At 50.5% G+C, this 19669-nt stretch overlaps 1 protein-coding gene across 1 annotated transcript in view; it reads right to left on the bottom strand.

The window, feature by feature from the left end:
* Nucleotides 1-16321: 16321 nt before the first annotated feature.
* The window catches only part of PPIL2 (peptidylprolyl isomerase like 2), a 73379-nt gene continuing 70031 nt past the window's right edge, over nt 16322-19669 (bottom strand). The window contains exon 20 of the mRNA XM_082773837.1: nt 16322-18046. Within this exon, the coding sequence (XP_082629963.1) occupies nt 17953-18046 (94 nt within the window). The 3' untranslated portion in view covers nt 16322-17952. The remainder of the gene's footprint in view (nt 18047-19669) is intronic.

Below are 19669 nucleotides of genomic sequence, written 5' to 3' on the forward strand. Positions count from 1 at the left end.
TTCAGTGAATCTAATAGTCCATTTATCCAACTGTAATAGGCCACAGACTGCTATGGAAAGTGGTTTCAAGAGTCACTAAAACTAAAGCGTATTGCATCAACCATTCCCCACAGGCAGTTGGTTCATCACCGTGGCAATGATGTTAGTCAGATCTGGTCCATCCTTAAGACAATGTGGATGATTCCTGGTCACTTTCCTGTCCTCCACGTATTTTTGTGCTTCCATGAGCACTGTGTGCTCTGAAATTGTCTTCCCTGCCTATCTCAGCAATAAGTCCTTGATGTTATATCCTGAAGATTAAGCTGAAAATGGTCATATTGATCTTAACAGTTATGATTACAAGCACAAAGGTTATCTGTGTCTTATTTATTTTAAAGACTAAATATTTCTTCTCTTAAAATTTCTGAATATTGTAGCATGGGACTATTGCAGTGATTTATTTTCTCCTATATCATGGCAGGTGTAGGACTGTCCTTAATTGCATTAAAGCAGTTCAGTGTAAATAAATTCAAAGAAATGTTTTGCATCAGACTTCCCTACTAGCACAAGTCATACATGTAGGTGTGTGTTATGTAATATTAAAGTGCTAGTGAAATGTTCCTGGAAATTCTGCTTACTCCAAGGAAGGTTAAATTGTGTGGTTGTGATCCTTTGATTATTTTTAGGATGTTAAATCAATAGGGTTTATAGAATGTAAATACAAAACATTAGTTGCTTGAGTTTGAACACTTTGAATGAAGTAAGAAATTGGTAGCAAAGACTCATGCAGTATTTAGGGGAGGAATTTGTTTTTTATTTGGTTTAATTCAATGTTGAGCAATTACTGAACATCGTCAATAGTGCATCTAATATGAGCCCTTTCGACTGACGGAGGTGGAGAATGAAGTCATTCAGTACAGGCTTATTCAGTCTCTTCAATAATCCATCATTTCATCTCACAAAGGGATGGGGATGCTCTACATATGAGATCAAACATAATATTTCCATCTTGAGAAAAACGGAAGATGGCCTGCTATCCTTTCTTTTATTCATGCTCCTATAAGCTGTCATCTCAGATAAACTCTTTTTTTTCTTTTAACCTTTTCTTGGCTTTATTCTTTTAGGGATGAAAAAATTATCTTTCTAGATTGGGGGGGAAAAGTAAGAAGAAAAATGGCATTTTTGAGAGGTGCATGATACTGAATAAAAAACTATTATTTTTTACATGGGTATAATCAAAGTAGTATAGATTTTGTATTCAAAATGTTCATAGTAACAACCCATTAAATTTTGATGAAGCAGAGGGACTGCAAAAACACCAACTACCAGCAATTAGATTACCAGAAGAAATTTGAAAATGTGAATTCCAGTCTTGTTTCTTACCAGCTGGAAAATACCTGGAGGATCTCTGACCTCCAGGTAAACAGAGATGGGCAGATGCCTTGTCAGAAAGTTGGAAATCTTCCACTAGATATTTTTTGTGCCTGTTAAATGTAATTAAGTGGACACCTGTGTTAGCTAAGGGTTCTTCATGCATGTGACACCGTAGTGCTAAGGTTAAGCCATAGTGGGACGTGTAGGTCTCTATTTACAAATCCCAGGTAGCCTAAACAGGAAAACAATCACAACAAAAGCAAGTTTATCCCGTGCTTGTGTTACGTCTAAATAATCTGATTGCTTGGTTATTCTACTTAATTGTAGAAAATACAGATTTTTCAGTTTTTAATGAAATAATACATGGTTTTTGCATGCTCAGATTTCCATATTTTTGTAGTAAATAACTAACTTAACTGCCCTTCTTGCTCAAGTAGGCTTCAGAGCTTTCCAGTTCAAGCAAAGACAATGGCAGGGCCAAAGTAAGCCTTTGTTCAAAACAGAGTTTGAATCCTGACATATATATATATATATGTATATATATACACACACACACACACATATGTATACACGCACACATATGTGCAAACTCCATCACAGCATGGCTTGCCCTTTACCCATAAGGAGGGGTGCAAATGTTATTTAACTTTTAGAATACCTTTATGACATCTTTAGAAATAACCATCTGCTTTACTTTATAGCTGAAGAAAGTTAAGTTAGTTTTCCAAAAACATCTATGAGCAAAACCCTACTCCTTGGGACACGGAGCTGAGTCCAGCACTGTTGTATGAGCTTCTGAAAAAAAAATTTCTTGCTCATGTATTTCAAGTTGTGTAGAGACAAGACTTCAGTAGATTAAATAGTGCATTGCTATTTATTTTGCTGACCCTTCTATTTGGTGCAATATATATGTAGAAGCTGTTAGCCATGTATCTCACTGCATAAGGCAGCATGTTGAGGTTATAGTAACAGATAACAGCTGAAAGCATCTTTGAGTTTGGCTACACCCACTACTGAGCACACATTGGCTATCTTTGAGTCATCCTGTTGTTTCTTTGTCCTCAGAAGCGAGAGTTCACCTGTGCAGACAGTACAGTGCCTGTGTTTCCAGGATGAAAGCTCATGGTTCCAGTGAGAGAACAACAAAGGGGCGGGGGGTGGGGAGGGGGGGTGTTACAGACTGGTGAAAGTTTTTGTGTTTTTTTTCTTTTGTGTGTGTGTGATTTGCATCAGGGAGGGTGAGTGGCATTAATAGTTGCGTTTGAACTGTGATTCAAGTTATTTGTCTGCTTATGAAATCAAACAAGCTGTATTCTGCAGTAAAGGTTGTTTAAAATTTACTGATGAATCATTTAAAAAAAATAAAAATACTCTCCCAGCAGTTGCAACACTTCAAGTGAAAAAAATAAATAAGAGCAGGAGTTCTGTGCATTGGCTGAGCAAACACTTCTTCAGAACTAAAAACCCATTAGAAGTCAGGGATCTTGTGACACAGAGCAGAGCTGCCAAGGGCGAGAAGATCTTATTTTGCAACTGGGCCCGGGTGGATTGCTACATCTGGGAAGCGGGTTGCAGATGTAAAACACGTGCTTCTGAGGGCTGGGGGGCTTTTCTAAACAAACATTTCCTAAACAGAGAGATACGAAAGAGAAGAAAACACGAACAGAGAAATTGTTCACCATGCAGATGGGGAACCTGCTGATGTGATTGCAGCGAAGCTGCTGGCCTGTAGTTGCTGTACTCAGGTGGCATAAAGGCCGGGCGGGCAGGGTTTGTAGGCTGGTAGGATGGCGTGGTGGGGTCGGTGCTCAGCAGCCCCCCAAGGGGGCTGCTCCTGGGCAGAGCCACACCAAAGGGACATCTGTTACAGCCCGCCCTGCATCTCAGTGCCTTGCCTCAAGCTGCAAACACAGCAGAGCTGTGTATGTGCCTGGTGTGGGAGGTGGCCCCTGCACCCACACCCAGGCCCAGCTGAAGGTGGTCGGTGCTGGAAGGAGGTGATGCTCCTGCAGGGTGCTGGGCTCTTCTCTGCGCTGCCCCAGCCCCGGCTTGGCTGAGCAAATCGCAGCTCAGCCAACGTCTGCTCTTCGGGGGCAGGCGGCTGTTGCTGTACACATACACCATAATCTCCTTACAGGTCTGAATTAATCATCCGTTTCCCAATGATGCTCAAATAAGCACCGTTTCAGTGGGTGGCACGTTCCACTTCCTTACCTGGTATAGCTGATCTGACTATAAACCTGCTGCTGCTGCTTGTCTGCTTGAATTATCCTCCCTCCCCTTCCTCCTCTTTCTCCCTCCTCAGTTCCCCCCTTTCTAATGAGATCCATAACAGCCCAAATTCTGCATCATTTCACATTTTTCACGGCCATTCCTCTTTGCCCTGAGCCCGCCTTAGCCCGAGGGCAGCCATAATAACCTGTGGCCCAGCACAGGACTGACGCCTCATGGCAGTCAGCGCGGGGCGGCCGCTGCCACCACGTCTCCGTCCTCCCTGCTCTGGTAGCGAGGGCAGAGGACACCAGGCTGCTCTTTGCTATTCCCCTGTCGCTATGCCACTGATTAAACTCCTCCAGCAAGCTTCAGGCCTAAATAATGTTTTTGTTTGTTTGTTTTGTTTTGTTTTGTCACGATACTTGACAGAAAATGTGTGTGTATGAACTGCGTCCCTGTAGTCCTGTGACACCGTGCTTTGTCAGGCTGACATACCAAAACTCCATTTGGTCTGTCAGCTTTTTTCCCATATTTTACCCCCTTTTTGCCTATTTTCTGTGGTGAAAATTTTCTCACAGCACAGAGGCTGCAGACACAAATGAATGCTCTTTAGTTGCCTACCCATAACACACAAAACCAAGAGGGTTTCTCAGCAGTCCTTCAGTGTTTACTAACACACAGACTTTGCTCTGGCAGCCCTCTCCTCCGCCAGCCCAAACTCACGCCGAAGGTTAACAGCTCCCCAAGTTAATGATTATCCTTCCCTGTTTGCGCAGTGTTTCACAGTTAAAACATGTAAATATGACTCCCCCGTGTAATTGCTGTGGTTATCCAGTGATGAGCTCTGCAGAGCACATAAACACAGCTATTAGCAGAGCGAAATGTCATTCCCTCGTCTGGCCTCCCCGAGATCACAGAAGTGTCCGCTGGCCCAGAAAACAGCCCGCGGACGATGAAATCGTCCCGGCTGTCACATGCGGCCCACAATGAAAACCCCCTCTCAAAATAGCAAAGTCTAATCTCTCCCGAGGCCGTTAATCAGGTTTCTAATCTAGCAAAGCTGGATCCATACTGTAACATGCGGCGATTCCCAGGCCTTTATTTCAAACCCAGCTCCATTTACTGGGTCAGGAGACTAAAATGTAAACATTTGCCTGGGAAGAAATCACTGCAAAGCACCTGCTCTGAGGGCCAACCCGTGACAGTGCCGGGTGCCATGACCCGCTGGCACCTTACCGACATCGCTGCCTGGAAGTGCAGCGCAACACAGCCTCCTAATCGCATGTTCTCTGAGGGCTGAAGGCTATCTTTGCTTTTCTGAAGACAAACACAAAGGCTGGGCCTGTTAGGTCTCTTCCAAGTTGGGCAGCAATGGATTGAACAGGTGAGATAGAGATTTCTCCTCACAGGAGGAGAGCTTTTGCCCCCGCACCTTGGCCCAGCTCATGTAGTTGCCAGCACTCCCCTGGCTGTGCCGGGCCTGCCCCATGTCTCGGAGGACCCGCAGCCCTGCAGAGGGGGTGAAATGGCCGATGTGTACAGCTTGCGTGGAAGTAATTGTGTGATGGCTGTGGTATTAAGTGGGCTCCCTCCTTCAAAAGGTGCGGTACAAATGAAAGGTCGCACAGAGCTGCAGCACCCTCGTGCAGCACCACACACAATCAGGCTGTGCTAGCGAGCCATGGGCTGGTAAATCCCCTGCTATGGGCTCGGTAAGAGGCTCCTCTGAACCATGAGGCCACTCAGGCGCTGGTTGAAGAGGGTCAGGCTCCCAACCAGGCACAGGGATGGTGCTTGTGGCAACCAGGGAAAGCTGCCCTACTTCTCACTTCTGCAGCAAAGCCTGGGAAAGGAGCAGAGGTGTGTGAGGGCCGAGGCGTGCTGCACAGTGAAGTGGCTGCTGATCTCCAATGCGTGTTTGTGGGGAGGACAATATAGGTGGCGTGTTTTGGTCCTTGACTCAGGGACTTCCCACTGGGAGGCTCCAAGGCCTTGAACTTTGGCTTTTACTGAGCTTGTTGTTTGTCTGCCCGTGTGGATCTGTGTCTATGTGCACAGGGCTGGTCTGGTTCCCTCCCCCGGGCTTCTGCCTTGGTGTTTACTGTTGCTGTTTGTCAATATATTTTAGCCTCCTTTTGCTGTGCCTTTCCTCCCCTCATCTCTTTACTACCACCCTTGAGGCAATGCTCAGGAACTTTCCGATATCCTGTAGGGCCCAAAGACCCTTCTGATTCCCCAAGCCCTCCCTCGTGTCCCACTGGTGCCATGCCCCTCTCTGTGCTGCCATTTGTGCCTTCAGGTCCTGGCCCCAACCCACTCAGCTCTGGACACCACGTGTTGGCTGGGCTCAAAATATGAGTAGTAAAAGGGGAAAAAATATATTTTCCCAAGCTTAACACAGAGGCAGGGCAGGTGTGGGACTGGCTCTGTCCTTTCCAAAGCTCCTTGCCCGTGCCCCCACACCACAAGTCCCCTTCCCAGGGCACTGGGCTGATGGAAGCTGAATGCTGTGGGGCTCCCCTGAAATACCAGAAGGGATAAAGATATTTCTATTACTGAATGCAGAAGGGTTCAGGTCACAGAGGGTGGGGACAAAACCTACTTCCAGAGTGATAAGGGGGGGATAAGATGGATTTTGTCCCCATTTTGGGACATGAGCAGTCCTTTAGGCCACACTCTTCCCAGCACCCTGTCAGCAGATTACCCTCAAGGGTACTGGCCATACACAGATCTGCCTTGCTCACACTGCTATTTAATATCCCAATGCGAGATGGGGCAACGGAGGGAAGCACAAAGGGGCTTACAGTGGTGGTGACAAGTCCCCAAGGAGCTGCAGAGGCATCACTCCATGGCAGGCAGGGTGTGAGGACGCGGGCACTGCTACTTCTCTGTGATGGATGGGTGAGCTGCAGGCTGTGGGCACGGCCACTGGTTTAATGCTTTTGTGTGGATCTGTAGCACTGGATGTCATGCTGCTGTGTGCCCAGTTCCCCTTGTGCCCTGCTGTCCCCAGCATCCAGCATCCCCAGGCCCCTTTCCCCAGCTCCATGCTGCCGGTTGCCATGACAATCCCAGGAGAGATTTCAGATGAGCGCTGAGCGCGTACCGAGCAGTGCTCGGTGCTTGCAAACCCGGAGGTGCAAAGGAATAAAATGCAAAAGCACCACACAGCTCTGGAGCAGGGAAGGGTTTGCTATGTGTGAGGCCTTGGGTGCCGATGTCCACTTGTTTCTCCCTGTGGCAGCAGCAGCTGCTCCTGGATGAAGGCTTCAGGGACCTACCCAGCTACACGAGAGGGTGGGGAGTTTTTTAACATCCCCTCCTCTTCCCTCCCCCCCCCCTTTTTTTTTTTTTCTTTTTCCATTTGATCTATAGAGTTGAAAACTTTATTTCCCATAGAGACAAGCCAGGGGTTCTGGCTGCAGGGCAGGACACAGCCCTGGAGCAGCAGGTGAAGGCTGCCGGTGGGTGCTTTCACTGCACACCCCACCCCAGCCAGGAAAGGTGGGCACCAGGCGCTGCATTCCCCCATTGGATGCTCGGGCACTGGAACCAACATGCTCTCAGCACAGTGACTTTAACCCAAATTGCAGCTGTGCCGATGGGAAGCACGTGGCGGGCACACCCCTTCCTGCCGGCCTGCCTGCACCTCTGACCAGGCCCCTTTGCTTCCCTTTGCACCTCTTAGCTTTAATTTTTCTTTTTCCTTTTTTTTTTTTTTTTTTTCCCTTTTTTTTTTTTTTTTTTTAATCTTTTTCTTTCTTTTTTTTTTTTTTTTTTTTCTTTTTTTCTTTCCTTTTTTTTTTTTTTTTCCCTCTCCTCTCCTTGCCTCTTCCTCCTTTTCGGTTGCTCTAGGTCATGGAGAGCCTGACTGCTGCGATGGGACAAGGGCAGAAAAAACACAAATGCCTCTTTTCTTCAGGGAGTTCAGGAAGAGGTGCAGAGGCATGGTCCAGAGCCTATGCCCAGGCTGCCCAGGAGGGAGCCTCGCCAGCTCCAGGTGCAGATCTGGAGCCCCACAAACTGCCCAGCTGCTGTTCATGCGCCTGTCAGAGTGTGTTCACACCTCATGGCTCCGAAATCCAGCCTTGTAACAAGAGCTGGGGCATTGCCACCACTGCCGGTGTGAAGGGCTTCATGGAAACTTCTCTGGTTTCTGTGGATGTGGGCTCTGAAAAACAAGCTTATCTCCTCCTGGCCCTGGAGTGGGCTCCGACTGAATTATGTACGAGAGGCACTGTTAGCAGAGGAGCTGTGCCTGCAGACACTCCTCACCCTGCACACTGAGAGCAGGTGAAATCTGCGTTGGCATGGCCCAGGTCTGGCTGGGGTTACCCCTTCTCCCCATCTTCTCCCCATTTCCTTGACAGAGCGAGCTGCCCCAGTGCTTGCTGCCAAAAATACACAAACCAGGCCAAACTCTAGCAACACGTAGCTTGCTTTGTTATAGATTAACTGCCTCAATAAACCAAGGGCAATTTTCCTCCCCAGCATCTGAACTGGCCTGTTAACCTACTCTCCCGATGCATTTTTTTTTTCCCAAGACAGATGCACTACAAATCGACAGCTGTGCTTTTATGGGGAGGGCAGGCTTCCCCAGCCTTGCCAAGGGCCTGCAAAAAACCCAGTGATTTGTTCCCAAGAGCTCTGCTGGGCAGAGAACAGACATGCTGATCTTTACATCCAGTCCTAGTTTTATTTTATGTTTTCTTACAGTGGAGGTTGCCAATAATAACACAGCTCCTGGCCCCATAGCCTCCGTTCTGTACCCATTTGCTCTAGGGGTGCCAGTGTGGTTTCTCACCCAACCAATGCCCACCGGATGGTGGGGACAAGGGGCGATACCTGGCCCTTGGTGTGGGTGCATGCCAAAATGCTCCCCCTATGCCAAAATGCTGGCTATGGAAATGCTGCTGGTGGAAACACAAATCCAGCACAGTGAGGGCCCAGGATGGCCACAGGATTCTCCAGGAACACATTTATTCTGGATGTACCATGCCAATTTCCAACCTTTCTTGCATCAGAGGGGTCCTGTAGGTTGGGGCTGGTCCGCTGGGGGGCTTTGTACCAGCACAGGTAAGTGTGGTGTTCACCTTATGGGGGAAAAACTAAAACCTGTGTGCCCCCCCCAGGTTATTCCCTGGATAAATACACTCTCTTAAATAAGCAAAGCTGTTAAAGTTAATTGATGTCTTCCCTGTGGCTCTGCTGCCCTTGCTGAGGATCCCTCAGGTCTGTGGCCTTGAAGAGACCCAGGGACAGGTGGGACACCAGCAGGACCCAGCCATGCTGCTGCCATCTCTGGGCAGAAGAAAGCAGCGTCCCCCTCAGTGCTGCAGCTCAGTGACCCCCTGTCCCCAGCCCCCTCCCCAGGCTGCCCCCATCACCCTCAGCCTCCCTGGCCCAGAAACCCAGACCCGGGCGGTGCGAGAGCTGAGCACTGGGAGGCTGGACCCATGCCAGGGACTTTGATCCGCGGCCATAAAATCCTCCTCCACAATCTGACTTCTCTTGCGAAACACAGCCTGGGGGTGGAAAGGAGGGGGGCTGAGAAAAGGCACGCTGCCCCCGCCTGCACAGCCCTGGGGAAGGAGCTTTACCAGGGGGTCACCTGCAGCTTCTCCCCGTAAATCTGTGGGGTCGGGGCTGGGCAGATGCCTGCTGCTGTACCAAATGTGTACACGTGTGGCCAAAGCCCAGCCATAAACGAAAGGGGCAGACACCTGCTGCTGAAGGGCACGACGATCCGCTGCTGAACGCTTCCTTTTCCCATTTTTGCCATCTTTATTTTAACTCCAACACCACCCAGCCTGCTGGCAAAGCTGGGTGCTTTATGTTATTTGGAGGCAAACATACAAAAGTGGATTTTTCGCAACGCCAGATTGCAGCTCGATGAAATGAAGGCCAAACAGGGGCTGCACAAGTGCAGAGGTGTAAAAAGACGGCAGAGGAGCATCTGCGGCTTCTGATGTGCCGGTCTGGCTGCGCATCCCGCAGAAGTGAGCACAAGCCCTGTCCTGTGGCCTGAAAAGCTCCTACAAGAGGGTGGCGTTTCCCCAGGAAATACTGGTGAAGGGCCAGGGCCAGCCCAGCCACCTGCTGCTTGCCATCCCCACTCCACAGCTAAACCCAGCGTGTCCTGGTCTTGCTCACCACTTTTGTTAGCGTTGCACAATGTCTTATAACATCACCCCCGCCTCCTGCACCCACGGACACACACATAATTGGGGCTGAGCATCCTGGAGATCCTTTCCTTTGCCCTGTGGTTGCGCTGGACATTGTAATTTTGCAGACTGACCATTCCCTCCCTTCCATGTAGCACCTCGCTGTGTCCCAGTTTTGGGAGCACCCAGCCCCAGCGGCTCCGAGCACCAAGTGGTGGCACCAGGGGTGGGCTCACAGCGGCTGGGGCCGGCCAGCGGAGCGGGGACAGAGCGCAGCAGCTGGAAAACCTCGGCGAGCGTGTGGCTTCTTCCCCAGGGCAGGGAGGGCTTTCTCCAATTCACCAAAAAAATAAATAAATCCCAACCCCAAACGTATTTTTAAGGAGAAACAAAGATCAGAAATACTGTAAGCAGTGGAGACAAAGCACCAAAAATAGCATCTTAAGTTTCCTCTGTGCGCTCTCCCTGTAGGCAGCCTGCACTATATTTGTCTTCACTTGCCATTTCTGCTGCAATCAATTTGCAGTTGCCGCTGGCGAGGAACCCATCTATTAAAAGCTCGGCTGAGATCTGTGGTGAAGATGTCTGTAATACAAAAAATCTGGCCATTTTTGTAAATCAAAACAAACCCAAAACCAAGCACCCTCTGCATGTCTCCTGGCCCTGGCACTGCACTGAGGTCACCGTGTGGGCTCCGGTCGCTCTGCTCCCTCCTGCAGCCCTGGCACCCAGCGCCCAGCCAGGGGGGGGTCACATTCTGCCGGTGCTTTGCCAGCCCAGCTTTTGGGGTTCCAGCACCACAGCCCCTGGCCAAGGTGCAGTTTGCTGGCGCTGGAGCACGTAGCAAAGTTTTGGGAGAAAGATTTGCTTTGCGGCTGCTCAGGCGCTTGGAAACATTTGGCGTTTTCTGCCTGGTGGTGCCTTATCTCAGCGATTTGCTGCAGGCCACCCTTGGGAGGCAGACTCCTCGAGGGTCAATTGCTTTTGTGGTAAATACAAATGTTTTCTATCATCATCTCTTTCATCCCGGGATGAAAGCACAGATAGAAATCGCGTGACTCCCCCTGCTCCCTTGGTGGGCTGCTGAGAAGCTGCTCTCGCTGCCCCAAAATGTCTCCATGGGGAGATTTGGGGCTTGGAAAACTGAGGTTGGGGCCGTACCCCTGAAAAATGCAATGGCAGCATTTCCAATAGGGTTTTGCTTCCTGGAGGCCAGCAGGGCCTGTTGGGCTGCACAGCTGGGACCCTCCCACCCATGGGGACACTGCACGGGGAAAACCTTTTTCCCATGGGGTTCTCCCTGCCCATGGTGCAGGCATGCCACTGCACACCAGGCTGGTCCCTGCACTCAGCATCCCTGGGATGCAGCCACCACGCTGCTCTCAGCCAAACCTGGCAAAAACCTCTTGAAAAAGAGGAGCCGAGGGAGGCAGGAGGGCGACGAGGCTGTTTTTAGGAGGCTGGAGGCACACAGCCTGTTTAGCCAAGCAAAACAGCGGCTGAGAGGGGATACAATTGCTGCCTATAAATAGCGCAGGGAAGCAAGCATTAGGGAGGGAAAAAAGCTATTCAAGCTAAAGGACAATGTTGGCACAAAAGCAAATAGATATAATTAGCCATTAATAAATGGAGGCCAAAGATTAGAGAAAGTATCGAATATCAGAAAAGTGAGAGCTTGGAAGGCTTTCCAGGGGGAAGGGTAGAGAACAACTCGACCTGCATTTAAAGCAGACTGTGGCTATTTTTTAAAAGCCATTAAGTTACAGGCTGTCAAATACAGCCTGCCATGATCGCAGATGAGCCTTTTCTTCTGTGCAAAAGGGAAGATTCAGCCTCTCCGTGACGTCAGGAGCACAGAAACCACGCACAACCCAGGGCAGCTGCCCAGTGCACAATGCTCCAGGGCAAAGTGCCGACCCCAGGGGCCCAGCGAGCCTCATCCTGCACCCCCAGCCCAGGGCCCCGCGTGGGCAGCAATGCCCCTGATCTGGAAAATATTGAAGCAAACAGGCTCAAGCTGTGTGTGCCAGCCCCTCTGGAGAGCAGCCCCTGGCCAGCAGCAGAGGAGGAGGCCGGCTGCTCCATGCTGAGCCCACATGGTGGGAGCAGGAGCTCCAGGGGAGGCCTCTGCTTTTCTTTCCTTCTTACGAAATCAGCTGTGAACAAACAAGAAATGAGCTCCGAGCAGCAGCAGGCCTTGAGCTTGCTCTCACCAGCACCTCTGACCTTTAAACAGCACCCGGCACGAGCAAAGTCAGTGCTGGCATCGCAGCCCAGAGGCTACAGAGCTCCCGTTTGCGCCGGGCACCCAAAGGGTGGCCAATGGAGGCGGTGGTGGCCAGGGCCGGCTGTAGGGCTGATCAGACGAGTGCCTGGGCAGGGGGTGCTGGAGCTGGCCCTGGCAGCAGGACAGGGTTGTCGGTTCCATCCAAGCCCTCCGTGACCACAGGTGGGTGTTTGGGAGTTGCTCGGAAGGTGGAAACCCCACAAAGCATGCTGCAGGATAGGCCATCACCTGCACTTTTTTTTTCCCTCTGCCCTTCAGGGATTAATGCCAAGGAGGATTTAAAAAACAGTCCCAGCACTGTCTCTGGGAGCTGTGTCACTCTTTTACCCCAGTGCACACTTGTTTCTCTACACTCAGCCCCCACTTTCTACACAGGGCAGACGTGCTTGAGGTCTTTGCAGATGGAGCGGTCCGGCCACATCTGCCACAGGAGTGAATGCAGGAGGACAGGCTTCAGAGCCCTGGAGGCAGACAGGGCTGCCTGTGGCTCCACAGAGGTGCTCAGGGCCTCCCTTTCCCTTCCCTTCCCCTTCTCTTGGCCCCAGCCTGACACAGTCTCACATCCTCACACACCCCGGGAGGCTCAGGCCTGGTCTGAAGCTTTGGGGCCGGGACGTGGCTCTGCCTGCTCAGCAGGACCCGCTGCTGTTTGCCTTCGGCTGTTTGGGTGTTTGAAAGAGGAGTTTTGGTACCAAAGGGACGTCAGCTCCCACCACAGGGCTTTCAGGGCGCTGCTGAAGAGGCCTCCCCCAGCTGCCCCCCAGCGCGTGCTGGGCAGGGAGCCGGGCCACGGGCAGCCGCGATGCCTGTCTGTTCGCAGGGGCACGGCTGTGGCAGGGAGACATCTCCCTCCTGGCTGCTATTTTCAGGGGATGAAGTCACCAGGCTGCAAGTGCCCGAGCTCGGCAGTGGTGACTCAGTGCTGGCCTTGCTGAGGCACCAAGCGCAGCCTCCAGCCCAGGCCCTGCCCCACACAGAGCTGCAGCACCCATGGGCTTTGGGGTCTGGGCTTCGCAGTGACAGCATTGGGAACCCCAGTCCCACCGGGGCACTGAGGGGCCCCCAGGCTCTCTCTGTCAGCACCAAGCAGCCGCTTCTCAGAGCCACCCCATGGGTTGTTCCATAGGGACAAACGTCCCCTCAGCAGCAGCACCCCTCACGTGCCACGGGGCAGCCCAGCTCCTCACAGAGCAGAGCGGCTGCACCAGCCCCAGGCACAGCCTCGCCTCCAGCCCCTTCCCCACTGTCACCGCACAGGGCAGTTAAATCCTCTGCTGCCACCTTGATAATATTTATTTCCAAAGAAAGCAGAAGCAAGAAATCCCTGGCCATACTGCATGCTGCAACCCGCTGCCAGGCCGGGGCCAGCAGCAGCCCGCCTCCTTCCTGCTTGGCCAATGCAGTTTGTTTGCCTTCTCCAAAGCAAACAGTGTGGATATTCTGGGGGGTGTTTGGCAAATCCCCCCCCACCCCCCCACCTTGCTTATAAAAGCTGCTTCCTGGCATGAGGTTTCCGGCATCCTGTTCCTTCCAAACACCGTTGGCGAGGGATGGCTGAGGGATCCCGGTAATATTTTAAGCTCCTAACACAGCATCTTGAGTTTATCCCCAGCTGCTCCTGCTGGCTGCGGCTCTGCCACCAGCCACAGGGCCCAACACAGCCCGTGCTGGGGTCACCGTGCCCGGTGGGGCTGCACCCACCAGTGCTGCACTGCCCAGCTGCCTGTGGGACAGCACAGAGCCAGTGGTGCTGACCTGAGGGCATGTGCCTGCTCCAGCACCTTCAGCCTCCCCCCTCCTCTGTTAGCAGCATGACCACAAAACCTGCAGCTGCTCTGAATTGTTTCGGTGTCTCCAAAGGCCGCTTTTACCTTGCTGTCCTGAAAGCCATGGTGACAACAGCGCAATAGCAGCAATTTGCAGCAGACGGCCCGGGCAGCCACAGCATGAAGCCACACCAGACACAGCCTCATTGCTCCCGATTTCCTGTGGGATCATGGGCTCTTCTAAAGGGGATCAAGCAGATGAACAGCAGCTTTTTCTGCTCTTAATTCTGCTTTTCCTGCTAGGCAAGAGCCACAAAGCCTTAGCAGGGGCTCCTGGCCTCAACGCCACCCTTTCAGCCCTCGGTGCAAGGCCAGGCTGTGGGGCCCGCTACCTGCAGGAGCCCGGCCATGACCCAGCAAAAGGGGATTCTGCTTCCTGCTGGCAGCTCTGTGGCCCGCAGGGGTGGCTGCCCCCTGCTCCTTACCAGCAGCTGCACCAAGGCTTGAACCACAGACATCAGGTCAAAGCCCAGGGGAATGAATGGGCACAAACATCTGCTCGCTCGGGCAGGAAAGAAAGTGCTCGCCCAGCTTCTCACCCTAGGGGTGAGCAGCTTGGGCCCTGGAGAGCAGTCACTGCTTGGTCCCTTTCTTGAAAGGAGCCTGAGAGAGAAGCAGGATTTTCCTGGAGAACTCAAAACACAGAGTTTGACTGCAAACTACTCACACTTCACAGCCCTGCAAGGGATGGGCACCAATTTGATCTTTCCTGGATGCTGAAGCAGAGCAATTGCCTGTCTGAGCTCCTGCTTCCGACAGAGTGGGCTGTAGCAGCCGGAGCCAGTGGGAAACAGGCAAATTTAAAATGAACAATATCCTGTTTTTTTTCCTTTTGGTAAGTATGGAAATAGAGTTGCATCTATTTAGTTTAAAACCCATTAAATTAGCGTGGCTTCCCACACAGACAATACCACAGCAGTCCTCGAAGGGCCTCCTCATGTCACGACAGAAAAAGCAGAGGTGACAGAGTGCAGCTCCTGCGTGCCCCACGTCTCCGCAGTGGGACGGGAATGAGCAGTCGCAGCTGCCAGCCCCACCACACGCCGCTGCCTTCTCGAGGTGCCCTGTGTTTGTGGCACTTGCTGTGGCAGCGCCAGGCCTCAGGAAGGGATGAGTCCGCCGGTCACCCAGTGCCTCTGCTTTTCAGCAAAATGACTCAGGTGTGGGGCACAGCAAAGTAACAGAGCGCTGGTGCTATTACAGTCAAGGCCAAACAAAAGCTATGTGAAATCCTTATTTTGCCCTCTCCTTCAAGTGCATTGACTGTGATAGTGCCAAAGACACACACAAAAAAATCTGCTTACAAATAGCATAGCAGGACACAGGAGTGTTTTTCTGTAGTAAGGCTACACAATCCCTGCTTGACCCTCAGGCCAGAACTAGAGTTTAGGACGCTGTCCTTGCTGCAGAACCAAGCGATTAAAGGGACAGAAAAGGTTTCAGAAAACATTTCCAGGTAGTGGAAACTGCAAGCCATCCCGCAGTGAGACAGGTTTTGTAAAAAACGAGGGCTACACCACACTGCCCTGCTGTGTACCCACGTTGTGCCCAGCAAGCTCGCTAAACATTTTGACTTGTATTTAAAATAAATAAAAGAGGTTGTGTCACTTTGTCCCTGTGGTTCTGCTGATCAGAAGAAAAGCTGAAGTAAAAAACAAACAAACAAACAAAACCAAAACCTGACCAACTATGCAAAAGTTGAGGTGTCGGAGGGAGCAGAGAGGTGGGAGCTTGGAACAAGAGCTGGCTGTGTGCTCTGGCTGCTCAAGCCCTGGCGGTGCTCGCTGCGCTGTAAACCCCAGCCCAGCAGCTGACTCAGCACACGGCCTTGGCCAAAACGCTCGGCCCCTGGGGACGGGTCAGAGCCAGCAGCTCCTGGCCGTGAGGGATCGGATACAGAGGGAGGGGGAACCAGGAGAGGCTGGGAAAGCACCAGAGGCCCAGGCAGAGCTGGATTCAGGTCAAGCAGAGACTGAGGAGTTTCACCACGGCTTAGAGCAAAGCTCAAAGGTTACACAGCCTTCCTAGAAGCCAGGAAACTGTGGGTTTTTGTTTGTGCCTGGTGTTTGTTACGGTGGGAAATTGTGACCAGCGCAGTGCAAAGGCAGCGCGTGGAAGGCCAGCAGTCCTGCAGCAAGGCACCGGTCCCTCGCAGACCACAGCACAAAAACTGAAGCAGAAAGGGAAAACTGGTGCTTATCTGCTGCCTGCCGCTGCAAAGGGAAGCTGTCGTTTGTATGTATCAATCTTCAACAAGGACTCGGTGAAACAGGAATCCTTGCCACACCTCTGCTGCTTTCCTCGTAATCAAAAGCTCCTTTCTTTCATACTAATCCCCATTTTAATCCATTACAAAAAAGTATTTTACTCTTATGGATTTCATTAAACTGACTATAACAACTCTAGCAACACTGTGGACTTCGCAACTTCAAAATGTGCTGAAGCAGGAATTAGGTAACGGGGATTTACCAGGAATTAACCAGGAAAAGGCCAGTACAGGAGAAGCATGAAGTTCCAACAAGACAGAAGAAATTCAGCTTGAGGAAAGTACCGTCACATCCCGTTCCAGGAATCATGCGTTACTTCCAACTTATACCTTGCAAAACGTTGCAAAACAAAACAAAACCAACTATTATTCTTTCAAATGAGGTTGAACTTCCTATGATTTAACAAAGATGTAATCATATCCGCAAAGATCCCAGAGTTCTTTACAAGCATCTTAAAAAGTAGAAATGAATCATTTCCTTATAAAACAATCAACTCGGTAATGCCGTGGTCTTGGAAATCACAGTTGAACAGTCAGACACAGGCATTCAAAAGAAAATAAAGCATTTAATGCAAAACCTTTTACCAAAAATTTTTACAGCAATTTTGTATAAACGGAGACTTCTCTTAAAACATAGAGCTGCTGATATAAATGTATTGGTTACAGAGGTAATTACAAAACTATCTCCGCAGCCCAATATAGGTAGGGATACTTCTGTCATCTGAAAACACCTAAGATGAGCCGAGAAGTACTGCTCAGGATCTAGTATACTACCTCTAACTGATGGTAACACACATCGTGGTTTTGAATTAAAAATTCCCAGGCTGATACCTCTGTACCCCAGAAGGCCTTTTTTATTTTAAGCATCCTAATAATCTGTGGCTGTGCAAGGAACGTATCTGAGATGCCTGTGAGCTACACTACACGGTTTTCCCTAATAATGAGAGGACTGATATTGGAGCAGAAAAAAATGCATTCCCCTGCAAGGAGCAGGCTTTGGGGATGGTGAATAAAACAAATGCTGCAATTTTGTTTCTGTTCCCACTCAATTGCTCCATGCTGACTTTTCTGGAACAGGAGGGCAGGTTTGAACTGGGGCATCCTGGTCCCTCTGGCTCCCCAGTGGCTCCAGCGAGGCCAGCTACTGGGAGGGGCAAGGGCTGCAGTTACACCAGGCTCCCTGTCCAGTCTCGCTGCTTCCCAGGCTGTTAGACGGGTGCAGACAGAGCTCAATCTGGAGTGAGCAAGGCCCTATGGAGATCAACAGCAGTGAGTCCACCCAGGAGGTGACAGCAAAAGACAGAATTGGTCCTTGTTGAGAACAAGCAAAAGGCAGCTAGAAGGGAAGGGCAGGACAGGCTGGAGCCCTCTCCTCCCCTCCGCAAGGCGCTACAGCAGCACAGGCGCTTCCCCAGCACATTAATTCATTCATTCATTTGGCAGACTCGGCTTGTCTGGAAATGATTACCTGTAAAAGGAGCTCTTTCACCAATGTAGCTGTTCACTGAAGCAGTGTCCTGCAGGGCTGGGCTCTGCCTGGTCTGCTGCCAGCCAAGCAGAGAAAGGCTCCAGCTAATCCCAGCGGAGCTGGGCTGCCTGCTCCCCACTTAGCAAAACAACAACAAAAAGGCCTTCGAGGAAGATGCAGTTGGGGGAATGCAGCTCTGCAGAAGACAAAGCCACATTAACCACTCTTAACAAAGCAAGTTTTCTTCCCCAGTGGAAGGGCAGGCTGGTGCCTTCCCTCCCCAGGACAGATTGTCTTTCGGGCTCTTCAGGGACACGTGGGAGGCCGCCTCTTCTCTTTTGCTGCGCTGCTCCAGTGCTAGGCTCCCCACGCTGCTACCAGGAGCTGAAGTCCCCGAAGCCTGTGCTCTTTTTCTCTTTCTTCGCAGCTGTGCTTGTTGAGGGCCCGTCATCTTCCACACTGCGCTTCCTGGAGCCAAAATGAAAACAACTCTCAGGGACTATTTACTGCTCAGTGGGACCAGGGCAGCTGGCTGCCTTTCCTCTCCCAGAAACAGCTACGCTGCAGCCAGCTCACCCCTTATAAATCAGAAAGAAGCACAAGCTCTGGGCTGGCATGGGACTGCAGGAGGGCTGGGACTGGTGGCTTTTGGTTCACCCAAGCAGAGGGAGAGTGTGTCAGTCTGCGGGGATGGTTCGGTTGGGCCTTGAACACTTTGAGGAATGTGCTCAAGACCCAGCAAGATCTCTAGGTCAGAGCTGAACATTTAACAGCTGCCTTTTTTTTTTTTTTTTTTTTTTTTTTTTAATAAAAAAGTGCAGTCACTATGAAAGTTTGAGCCACATCTCACCCGCATTTGTGGCAGTAAAAGAATTTATGGGTAATTAGGTGTAAAGCAGCTGGGCAAGTTTGTGAGATCCTTCTGTTTCTCGAGCATGGCCTGATGCAGTTGCTGCTGCTATTCCCAGCCCCTCTTGAGCAAAGATTATAACCCCATGGAAGTGCTACGTGGCCAGGTCACATACTGGGGTTTTACTGTCAGATAACAGCAGTTGACAGAGAGAAGCCTGAGCCTGCCAAAGGGCTGCTATGGGCCAAACTCCCAGACTCAAGGCAAGCTGCAATGAGTGAAAGACTAGGAAAGAAAACTCTTTTTTATACAGCTTGGCCCTTTCTGCAGAGCTGTTGCAGCTGCAAACTCTGCATGTGTTCTCTCTGTAAGTAACAGTGCAGTATGACAGCAGTTTTAAGCTGAACATGATATTTTAAGGGCCAAGCAGTATTTTGTAACTGAAATATTTAACTGACGTACACATGAAACCATCCTACATGGACTGTCATATTTTTATTCTCACAGTTATGCAAGTGCCTTTACGTCACACAGGCACATACAAGCTGATTAAGTAGTTGTCCAAATCTGTGTACACATAAATACATGCCTTTATGCAGCAGGCAGACAACAGCATTTTTGCAAATGCTTTTACAGAAGTCTGCTAAAAATCAAGTGGAAGGCATTTATTTTAATTTATCCAAAACTCATGCTAATCTTCTGCTGAGGCAGGATTCCGTGCTGTCCTTAGGAAAGCAAGCGATGCTGCCAATCCCAACGGGTGTACAAAGGGTGTCTGGGAGAAGATGCTTTGGGACAAGTCTGTACAACCTGCCAGGCACCCTGGAGCTACTTGCCAGACACCCTGTGCTCCCACAGCAAGCCTGAGAACCTGTTCCCCTTTCTGGCCATTTCAGTTGTGCTGGTGCAACTGTTTGTGTGGCTGCACAGGGAAGCAGATCAGCAGACAGATATGTGTTTCAGGCACCCTTTGTGCAGGGTAGAAGCTGCTAAAAGAAAAAACATCCATGGGACAGAGGCCTTCAAAAATAGCTGCTGAAGGGGAAGAGGCCAGAGTAGAAAGATGGTGGAGGAAGCTGCAGTACAGTTCCTTCTCAAGGACTTCTGCATTGTGGAAATGTATTTATGGTTGTGAAGTCTGCACATGCTGTTAAAGACCATCTCAGACATGTTCAAGTGCAAAAACAAAAGCTCAGTTAACTTTTAATCTTGCAAAACAAGAGAATTAGAGGGAACTCTGA

Source organism: Aythya marila (assembly GCF_965140915.1).
Source record: "Aythya marila genome assembly, chromosome: 17".
In the NCBI taxonomy this organism is placed as follows: domain Eukaryota; kingdom Metazoa; phylum Chordata; class Aves; order Anseriformes; family Anatidae; genus Aythya; species Aythya marila.